Raw genomic sequence first — 12,383 nt, forward strand, 5'->3', positions numbered from 1 at the left:
CCATAGTAACAGCCAAAAAACTGGATAGCTTCGTGCTAAATGAATCTCCTCCTACAAATTTAGGATAAAACTCATTCTACTCAGCTTGAGTGTGGGCACTATTAAAGTTACTATTTGAATTTTTGATATCTGTTTTCATTACCGACAAATTTGACTCTTCTGTGATTTTTTTGGCTGGGCCGTTTGGTTCAAACTTGGCAGGCAAGTCACACCTTCACTCTAGTTAGGTTGTAAAATCTGAAAACAAATTCTCGCGCACCGCTGCCATGGCAACAGCCAAAAACTGATTTTTGAATACTTTCGCCCCAAATTTATTGCCTCCTACCAGTCTTTATATTATTATAAATAGCAGTGTTCATATGATCATGTATTTGTTTTTTTATTTTGGCTACGTTGTGCACTGGTAAGAGATCACCGGCGCCAACATTGTTACACTCTATCAACGTAATTCCAATGCAACTTTGAACTATGAATGAACTGTAAATGCTGCCTTCAATCATGGACCTTTTTGCCTCCATGTTTCAATCTAGAAAATACTATCGCAAAACGGTTGGAAATAATAAATTTAACAGCAGAATACGTCCTAGCAATAAAATAAAGTGACTTCTAAGGACTGAACGTTTTTTTGCGAACCTTGTATACTGGGCCCGGTTTTAGTTATAAACCGACGTTGGCTGCACGTTCATGTCCTACCATGGCAACAGCCGAAAGCATGTTTTTGAGCGGAGCGGATGCCAAGCAGCCTACCAGCTTGTTTTATAAACTGGCTTGGTAATTCCCACCACCAATAGTAGACCATGTCACAGCATTTCAAGTACTTTTCCAACAAATCCAAAATCACTCGATAATTTTGTTTACTTTACATTTGTACTATGATTACATTTTAAGTTTTGATAATTTTATGGATACATGTACACTCACAAAAATACACCCAAAATAAGGGAATTTAGTATATAGCTTTGACAAAAAAAGCATAATTTTCTTGTCTTAATATTGCATTTTTTTTTCTATCTGTGTAACTTCATGTGGATATCCTGATGAGATTTAAAGTTCAGTTCACAACTAACGGTTTTGCAATATTAGAGGCTGTGGACTTGTCCATGGAGGCTGCAAATTATTAAATATTGTATTCACTGACATTTATTTTGTATTTACATTTGCAATTAGTTCCACAGTATCTTTTTCTTACTGGTGTGGCTACAGTGACTGTGTAGTGTTTTTGTTTTGTCGATTGTTGTCAGTTGTTTGTTTTGTGTTCTTGGAATTTTGTACAAAAATCAACAGCGGTTAGATAGGTATGTTGTTTCCATTATGCAGTATATTGTAGACAGTACTTGTATACTTTGTTATCCAGCATAAATATCAAGATTGTTCGGAAGCATGAAATTGTAATGTAAATTTCGTTCATTAATGTTGTAAGATGGCGCTTTCTCCGGGGCCTTCAGAGTCCCACTGGCATGTTGACTATGTTCCAGCCTGTTTACTTACTTGTTGTCAGTGTCTGAGTGGTATATACAAAATACGACCAAGTGAACGTAAGAATATCAAAAAAACAGAAACCTAAAAATCAGTTGCCCATGCCAAGAGAGCCGCAGAACCAAAACAATCTGTCAGCCGTCGCCGTCCACAGCAGCGATATGATTTTACACATCGAAATTGAGAATCGCAGGTGTAGACAATATGCATAGAAATGAACACTAAATACATCTATCCCGGCCAGCAATCGAATCATCGATCATCATGAGTGACGTAACTGGTATTTCCATCTATTTGCTTCTATTCCCACTATCCTAAAACGCTCAAGTGAATGTTGTCAAATTCGCGAGTGTGCGTATTTTCGTACAGTGGCGTAAACATTGCTACAATCAAAGACGCGCTGAACAGAAAGTCAATTCTGGGCTAGTACCATTGTCAAATTCTGGGGAGTACAGGACTATATATATGGAAGACGTTACAATAAGGAACTAATAAAATTGTTTGATTTGCATATCAAAATCCTTTATTGGAACAGAGCATGTTCTATATTTACCAAAAAACAAAGTTATTATGTTTCTAGACACACAACAGACTCGAAACAATAGAAACCGTCCGATCCGAGCGACCTGCGTTCTCGAAAATCGAGCCTTATCGCCCTTGCGTTTCCGAGCAAAAAAACGTTGAGGCCAAAACCCACCGATTTTCGCCCAATCTTCTATGAATTTTTCATAATTCAGCTAATTCAGTCCAGCGGTTAGATAGAATATTTATTAGAGACGCCCAGAGAACCAAAATTTGGGACGTGAATCGCTCCGGCGACGAAAAATCTGCGAAAATAGCCAAGGGGGTGAGGGACTGCATTTCAAAAACATATTTTATATATAGGGTATATAAGGCCACACTGATTTAATTTTATGGATGACATCCTCTGGAGACCCCAAAACTAATGCGAGAGGGCGAAAAAAAAAAAAATCCTGCCAAAAAAAAAAAAAATCCTGCTAAAAGCACAGGACTACGGAGCTGCTATTACGAATTGGACCACAGAACACAATGTATCAAAAAACAACAAGAAGTCTTTATTTGTAGGAGGCACATGTTGATATACACATCTCGTACTGTATTACTGTCACAGGTATAACCATTTCAGACAAGCTCTCTAGTACATGTAGTCATGATGAAGTACAGTAGAACGTCGATTATCCGAAATGTTCGGTTATCCGAACCTACTGTGTGTCCCCCAAAGTTTGTATGCAGGTCTGGCTGTGTTCCGTATAGTAATACAAAAGTCAACTGTGAACAATAAATACTACAGTCGCCTTGTGTGATTTCCTGGTGCAACACTTTCAATAAAGCTGTTATCAACATGTAATCCGACGTCTTTCACGTGTACGTTCATTGTTTACAGTGTCTGCGCAAACAATGAAACGAATTACAGTATCCAATAATTTCCTAAATTCAGACAAGCCTATTACGCCACACCAGTGTTCCACTGTAAATAAAAAATTTCCTAAAAACACAAACTTCATCAAATGTCTTCTCCACTGTTTACAGTCAGATCCTTAACTTTACCAAGTTGTAAGTCACCGCAGTTCAGATACGTTTCCCGGGAAAATTGTACGGTGTTCCACTGCCGTCAAAGAAACGTGGCCATGAGCCGATCCCATGTTTTTTCCGATTTTTAATTTTAATGTCCAGTATGAGAAGTCACATCCTCTTCGGAATAAAAAAAGAAAGAAAATAACTTCTGGGATGTCTTGCCACAGAAGCGACGCCAGTTTAATAGTGCAGTGAAAAAGAGAGGCGAAACGACAACCCCTTGGTGTGCCTCTTTGATGGTTTATCAGCAGACAACGGCAACCAATGACCACAGTTGGCGGCCGTTTGATGGTTCACAGCATCGAAGTGTTTACGTCCGATGATCACAGTAGCCAACCTGGATTTTTACAACAATTTATTATGTCAATCGTTCTAGGTGTTAAAAATAAAATCGGGACATCTTGTAGCAGTTTACCATTCGAAAATCCCAGAGCAATCTGGTAACATCGAGCCGCTAGCCGATCTATACACAGCGAATACAAAGCGACCTTTCACCTGTTTACTTTATCAGCGTCTTTTATCTAGCGTTGGCGTGGCTACCCCCAGTGAAATGCAAACGCTGTGTGCTTGATTTGGACGCAAAGTTGTCAATTATAAATCGACTAGAACGTGGCGAAACCGCAAGCAATCTATCTACCAAGTATGGTGTTGGTAAATCGATGATATCCGATATCAAGGCAAAACAAAAGCTGCTGGATTTTTTCAGTAAAATGGATTCAAGTGCAGGACTGAAACAAAGATAACGAAAACAGCCTATGACGTACATTCAGAGAAATCCGTCTTCACTTGGTTCCGGGACTTGGTTTTCCCAAGAACTTTATTATCGGTACATTTTACGGACATTTTGAAACACTTTTTAACATTCCAGCATGCAACATTTTTATTACAATATATTACTGATTAAATAAAAATGTTTTTAATGACGTACTCTACATGTATTATTGTTTGATTTCATTACAGTCATGTGCGTTAGAATTTGTGTGTAGTGAGCCTGTAAACTTGAGCACGCCCACACAAGATCGCATATCCAAACTGTTTGCATAATCGAACAAAAAGCATGTCCCCCTAACAGTTCGGATAATCGACGTTCTACTGTACCTTCAGTCAAAAACACTGCATGCAAGGTACAACATGGACATCATTTTCAGTACAAGTCAAGGCGGAATGTACATATCACTACTTTATCATAACTAACAAAACATTGCAATGATACAGAAATGTCTTTGCTTGCTCCTCTCTACACAGTAGGGGTTAGCTTTAACCAATCTCTCGTATAGCTGTGTAAACGTCATATTTCCCTGGCCGACGTCAATTGCGTACCAGTCTACAACAATCCCTCAGTTTTTCCTCTGAACTGTTATGCTCACGTATTCCTGGCAACGCAATACGCATGTGCAGAAGATCATTTACGACAAAATTGGCACGTTTTTAGATAGTCCAAAAAGAGTTTTACGACAAGCCGGCGCTTTGTGACAATATGAGTCGGCAAGTTCCGGACAGAAAACCGATCTGTAGAGACTCGTCGTTGGAGATTTTTTTTTTGAGAGAGAGAAAAGGCGAAAACTAATGCGCGCGTAGATGTCATCCATACAATTAAGTCGGTGTGGCCTAACTAAAATATACTCCCTTGTGCTTGAATGGGATCACAAAAGGAATGTATGTGCATATATTCCAAGATGAATGATAAATGTGTGAAGTTTGAACATGATATGTCCAGGCATGTCAGAGATACTGGTAGGGATGCACGCATGTACACGATTGAATTTATGACTTCAGTCGAAAAGGAACTAAAAAACAATGATGCAAAATGATGATGGAAATTTAAAAATTAAATTCATATCCTCACCTCAGCATTGGCTTTGAAGTTTTTTAATAATTCATTGTCCTGGTTATTATTAATATTACTGTCCCATGTATTGGGTCCTAGGAATGTTTTTAACGAGTAGCTGACTCCTTTCACCTGTTCCAATTGGCATTTTTTTACTTTTCCGAAATGTAACACTTTGCCATCCGCTGGACTCACCTAAAACACAAAAGCATGAATACCATAGTAATTGTGTGTACACTGACATTATACATGTCTGGGTTATTAAAAACTTTGAATTTTTGTAGCAGTAACAAGTCACTAGGCATGCTGACTTCAATTTTATTATCAAAACTGAACTCATATATTTGTATATCATGTCATCATTTTTTACTGTGGTTAATCATAAAAGTACATTTACTGTTGATAAATTATTTTTGCTAAAACTATAAATTGGGTTGTCATGGAAATAATATGAAATATAAAATTCATCACAAGCAGTGTATAACAAATTTAATATTGCAACTCACCACGCAGTGGTCTTGGTCAACTGGCCGTACAGTTGGTTTTAATTGTCGACGGAAAAATTCTTGTAAATTTTTGTAATGTTTGAGATCTTCTATTGCAGCTTCCGCTAAATTACAATCAAAGAGCCAGATGTAGAGCTTATAAATTGGCATACGTAACCAGGTGGGTACTTCAACGTTGTTTGCTTGGCCCCAAAGACGTGATGTAAACCGTAAAGGTATCTTCCTATACAAGTTAATCTGAAAAAGTATAGATGATGAAAATGAGAAAGAGATAAAACTGTATTCTAGGGGTGGGTGGTTGAACAAGATTTATAGGGAGATAATTCCACAGGGGAAATTTCACAACTTGAGATATCTATAGAAAAGCTGAAAAATTGAGAATTATTATGCAAATTAGGTAATCAATATGCACAGATTTAGTCAAAACAAATTAGGTCTGAGCATAGTCCTAGAGCATCTATGTACCAAGTTTCATTTGAATGTAATGAGTATTTCTTGAAATATCGCAGAAAAGCAAAAAATGTACTAATTATGCAAATTAGGTAATTTTAATTAATATTCACAGATATTAACCCAAAACTTATTAGGTCTGTGCATTGTCCTCGTACATCAATGCATCAAGTTTCATTTTGATAATTAGTACCCAAAATGTACTAATCATTATGCAAATTAGGTAATTAGTAAGCACAGATTTTCACCCTAAACCAATCAGGTCTGCACATTGTACCAAAGCATCTATGCACAAAGTTCCATCCAAATCTATTTAGTGTTTTTTTAGATATCAGTGGAACAGTCACTTAACAGCTAAAAAGTAGCGAGTTATTATGCAAAATAGGTAATTAATATGTATGGATTTAAACTAAAAACTAATGTATCAAGTTTCATCAAAATCCAACCTATGGTTCTTGTGATATCAGACGAACACTCAAACACTCGCACATACACACACACATACAGACAAGCTAACTGGAAAGACTCCCATTGTGTGCTTTTGCACACGGGAGTCAAAAAGTTCAGAAAAATTTGGGTGAGAAAGTCTGGTGATGAAAAGGGAGATACATATATATATATATATATATATATATAATTTTATATAAAATAATTTATACATGAACATAACAAAAGCACAATTATAAAATGTGCAAAATATAAAATAAATAATAAATTTATTGTTTGTTAAAATGTAAACTGCTATTAACAAACTTAACTTGATTGTTGACAATGAAACTATAATTTGTATAATTTTTGATAAGGAAAGAATATTTTCATCATATATGGAAATAGTGTTTAGGAATTTCAACCATGCATTTTTTGTTATATTGTTTCCACATTGAAATAGTGCATGGAATTCATTGCCAACAAGTTAACATAATAGTCAACCCCCAATACAGAACTTGCTGTCCCCAAATAAATAAATCCATTGTTATATTCTTATAAATAAACACATTATTATTGTTTTTGTGCAGCTAAGTATTTTTACACTTGTTTTCATTGTGACATTATTTATTCATACCTAACAAATTTATCGGTGACATGGATAAATTACAGTTTTTAGCTAAACTCCTATGTAAATACGAAATAAGCAATTGTTGTTTTTATAAATTATATCTAAGAAATGAATATTCCCTACAGTCAGTGAAAGAGCTATGACATCATCAGTCAGATGTTCAGAAACTAACACACTAATTCACTTCAAGTGTTTGAGATCTTGCTATCACAGATTGAAATGAGTTAATAAATATGCAAATTAACATTGTATTAAAATGCATATTATTGATAGAAATCCTAACATTGTGAAAACATTGTAAACAATTTACACCTTAGTGAGTTTCCAAGGCTAGAATTGTTTTTCATTATATATAATCTCCATACTAAACTTGCCTCAAGCTAAATGTTAGGTTGCAACACCAAATACATATGGTTGTAGAAGTACAAACCGTGTGCTCTATGACAGGACTAAAATTAAGTTGAGACAGTTTGTCGATTGCTGGGAAGGGAGATCTTCAAAGTGAAATGAAATGAGGCACAATGGAAATGTTGTGGCGGCTGATATTCTTTGTTTTTAAATTTATTTTGTTTATAAAATGTGAATTTCATTTTACCAAATTAAAAGTTGTATAACTATAATAAAATGTTTTTGGTGTGCAGAGCATACATTGTAAAGTTACTGTACAATAGTGGTACAGCACACATGTATCAACTTAGACTGACTGTACAATAGTGGTACAGCACACATGTATCAACTTAGACTGACTGTACAATAGTGGTACAGCACACATGTATCAACTTAGACTGACTGTACAATAGTGGTACAGCACACATGTATCAACTTAGACTGACTGTACAATAGTGGTACAGCACACATGTATCAACTTAGACTGACTGTACAATAGTGGTACAGCACACATGTATCAACTTAGACTGACTGTACAATAGTGGTACAGCACACATGTATCAACTTAGACTGACTGTACAATAGTGGTACAGCACACATATATCAACTTAGACTGACTGTACAATAGTGGTACAGCACACATGTATCAACTTAGACTGACTGTACAATAGTGGTACAGCACACATGTATCAACTTAGACTGACTGTACAATAGTGGTACAGCACACATGTATCAACTTAGACTGACTGTACAATAGTGGTACAGCACACATGTATCAACTTAGACTGACTGTACAATAGTGGTACAGCACACATGTATCAACTTAGACTGACTGTACAATAGTGGTACAGCACACATGTATCAACTTAGACTGACTGTACAATAGTGGTACAGCACACATGTATCAACTTAGACTGACTGTACAATAGTGGTACAGCACACATGTATCAACTTAGACTGACTGTACAATAGTGGTACAGCACACATGTATCAACTTAGACTGACTGTACAATAGTGGTACAGCACACATGTATCAACTTAGACTGACTGTACAATAGTGGTACAGCACACATGTATCAACTTAGACTGACTGTACAATAGTGGTACAGCACACATGTATCAACTTAGACTGACTGTACAATAGTGGTACAGCACACATGTATCAACTTAGACTGACTGTACAATAGTGGTACAGCACACATGTATCAACTTAGACTGACTGTACAATAGTGGTACAGCACACATGTATCAACTTAGACTGACTGTACAATAGTGGTACAGCACACATGTATCAACTTAGACTGACTGTACAATAGTGGTACAGCACACATGTATCAACTTAGACTGACTGTACAATAGTGGTACAGCACACATGTATCAACTTAGACTGACTGTACAATAGTGGTACAGCACACATGTATCAACTTAGACTGACTGTACAATAGTGGTACAGCACACATGTATCAACTTAGACTGACTGTACAATAGTGGTACAGCACACATGTATCAACTTAGACTGACTGTACAATAGTGGTACAGCACACATGTATCAACTTAGACTGACTGTACAATAGTGGTACAGCACACATGTATCAACTTAGACTGACTGTACAATAGTGGTACAGCACACATGTATCAACTTAGACTGACTGTACAAAAGTGGTACAGCACACATGTATCAACTTAGACTGACTGTACAATAGTGGTACAGCACACATGTATCAACTTAGACTGACTGTACAATAGTGGTACAGCACACATGTATCAACTTAGACTGACTGTCACACTGGTGACATTTAGGTTGACATGAAGAGCTGACTAAATTAGACACCTGTCATCTTTTAGAGAAAGCTTCTGGGACACACCAATAAAAGGATTTCTGAAGCATTTTCTTTGCAAAATAATGTTAAATAAGTATGCTTTATTTTGCACTTTGTCTGAAATGGTTAATAGTATGAGATACTGATGAGATAACATTTGATTGGTTGACTGATTCCTTCTAACAATAATGGCAATGTTGGTAATGACACTGTTTATAATATGTACCGGTAAAACTTAGATAGAAGAGCAGTTCTAAAGAGAACGATAGAAAACAAAGATCAGTCTTACCCTTTGTTTATCACCATGACGTTGTTTAAGCAGTAAAAAGAACAACAACCTCAGCCATATATGAACAGTTTTCTTTAAGTGATCTAGAAAATTTACACCCTAAAACACCAAACTTTTTAGAAAATTTCAATTTTGTTGGTTTCATTCGATGACAAAACTTTACTGCAGAGAAAATTTTCTTCTGAAAGAGTTTCATTGTACAATGTAAGTGCAATGGCATGACTTACTGCAATATGTTGTTAGAATTAGGGGAAAGGTAAAAAACAATAATAATAACTGATGCAATACTTTAAAGCCTGGTACCATATAATCTAATTAACATACAATGACAGAAAGGACCATTGCAAACAGTTTATGAGAAGATTTAACAAACTGAACTGTCATGTTTGTCAAGTCATTTATAACTGGATTTAGTTAGAAATGTTTTCATATAAAAGTACTTTGAAAGAATACAAAAGAAATTTTTGGGAAAACAAACATTTTCCCATCATTCATCAACCTGAGAAACCCCATGAAGAAAATGGAAGAGTCTAAAAAGTGACCTCCTTTTCATGCTAGTGCATCATGGGTAACTAACATCAGCCCATTGATGACATCATGAATTTCATTATAAATTTGCATAGATTGTTAAATAAGCCATGCACTCTGTTCATGTACAGGAGCAAACATGAACGCTGCATTTCTGTACACAAATAAATAAATATAAATGCAAAAAACTAAAATAGTGAAGCTAACTTTTTCAATAATTTTTTTTTATTCATATTTGTTGACAGTGGTAAGAGCAGTGTGTATTCTGGATATGAATTTTGAAATCTATGAAAACTACTGTGATTTTGTCATATACCGGGTACTATGACAATTTGTCTCAAATTTACAGTGAATATGACAATATGACAGATGTTGACCTAAAAAATGAAATTCGTATGGAAGTACTTATGGTTAAGATGAGGCTTATGCAAATCAAAGTTCAGCAACTAACCCCCATCCCTCAAATAAAATCAAGGTTAGTATTACTTAAATAATGTTTACTGTGACACTTTTTTCAAAATTGCCTAAAAGTTTGTTTAATTCACATGGAAACCTTTTTGATTCCCCACCATTTTTTAATTATTTGCAGAGAAAATATTAGGGTACGCAATAAATTGTATGTCAAGTAAAGTTATCGAAAACGTATAAATATTTTTCTTTTTTTTGTCCTAATATATAAAGGTGAGGTAACCCATGAACAATGTTACTGGTCATATTCCTTACAACAGGTCATTGCACTGACCAATGGACTTTGTGAAGCATTACACAAAATAAGAAATAAAGCAAGAGAACAATAGTAACACCTGACTGCCCCCTTGACCTAACCAAGTTAACCTTTAGGTTAAAATATTGCACACTATGCAGTAAAGATAATGCAATGATGCAAGACTTATTAGTGGCATTGAAAATAACTTTTTTTATTTGTTTTCACAAATACTTTGGCAATAACAGAAAACATTTTGAGCCGAAGTGATGACTAGAAAAAAAATCATTATTCACTACACTAATTTGTTTCATTACTTATTGGTGCATCTATTGTGAATATCAGTGTACATAGATCTATACATTAGATCTATCTTTGAGCTTAGTTCATAAAAGTTCATTTACCTGCAGCTTATTTGGCAATACTACTATTGATGGAATACAATATTTGCCTGACTAAACACCATATACATGTATCCAAATAAGTAAATTTCTTGTGGTTCTGTAACTTAGGATTAGGGTTATGACAAAGAGCAATATTACACAAATTATTCCAAAAGTTGAAAATTATGAAAATAATCAGGAACAAGTAAATCAAACTATGTTTACTCATCCAAATCAAAGTTACAATGAGTCTTGATTTTACTGTGACTGCAAGGAAGAATGGGATGGTAATATTCCAGTATGATACACTGTTTTGCTAATGCTATATAGCTCACAATGTAGTCATTGCTAACTGTAGCAACACTTTTATAATGTAGTTATACATGTATATTGCAGTTCTATTCTTTCTTGCAATCACCTTTACATATATAGTTTTTTTATTGCACACTGTTATGCTACATATTCAATGCTTTGAAAGCTATTCATGGAACAGCAAAACACTGACCAATACTTAGACAGGCTGAAAATCGTTTAGTGCATACATTTCTGCAAATCAAACATGAAGACAAAATTTTGACATTCTCAAACATAGCACCTAAGCAACATTTTCACTACTACAAAATTTGACAATGTTCACTTACTTGCAGGAATTTGTCTCTGATAAAAATAAAGTGATTTAGTGTTTTTTAGCATTTATTGTATACGATACTGGATATTAACTTATGACATATTTTGACCTAAGAAATACCTCTATCAGGGGTTTTTCTAGAAAAAATGAAAAAGAGGGAGCACACACAGGTGAGGGAGCAGAGTGAGAGAAGCTAGCACAGAAGCAACATGGCGAATCAACCTAGAAACGCCACATCGTAAGGTTTCTGCGCCGTTTTAACGGTGTATCTATCGCCATTGAGATGTTTTTGGAGTAATTTTAGTGTATTTGGTGTCCAGATACATTGTCAGCTGGTGTTGCTGGGAAGTTTTCATGGAAAAATTTGAGAAAGATTTTATGTCGTACGGCAGCATGGAAGTGCATGGCTCAAGAAATATATTTTGACTTTAAAGTTCAATTAGCAATTCAGTAAGAGGGTGCCACTCGTAGGTATCAGGGCACTGCACCCCTCTTCCTCTGCTCTATTGTATACATATGTGCACACACTACTAATAAAACTAATACAGTAATGGTCTAAGACCAAAAAAAGCTTCAAGAACAATTTAAGAGTGCACCTGTAAACAAACAGGAGTATGTGTTGTTATATCAATACAAAAAACATTAGTTTCAATCTCCCAATAAAATTCATAGATCCTGGAGCTTAGACTAGCAGTAAATTTAATTTCAGTTTTTGTTATAACACAAAACATA

General features: G+C 35.3%; 1 protein-coding gene across 1 annotated transcript in view; it reads right to left on the reverse strand.

The window, feature by feature from the left end:
• Nucleotides 1-12,383, reverse strand: part of LOC100378420 (phosphatidylserine decarboxylase proenzyme, mitochondrial-like) — a 48,881-nt gene that overhangs the window by 16,210 nt on the left and 20,288 nt on the right. The window contains 2 exon segments of the mRNA XM_085491581.1: nucleotides 4,919-5,095; nucleotides 5,407-5,643. Coding sequence (XP_085347707.1) covers nucleotides 4,919-5,095; nucleotides 5,407-5,643 — 414 coding nt within the window.

This window comes from Saccoglossus kowalevskii, chromosome 16, assembly GCF_978046115.1.
Source record: "Saccoglossus kowalevskii chromosome 16, keSacKowa6.1, whole genome shotgun sequence".
Taxonomy (NCBI): Eukaryota; Metazoa; Hemichordata; class Enteropneusta; family Harrimaniidae; genus Saccoglossus; species Saccoglossus kowalevskii.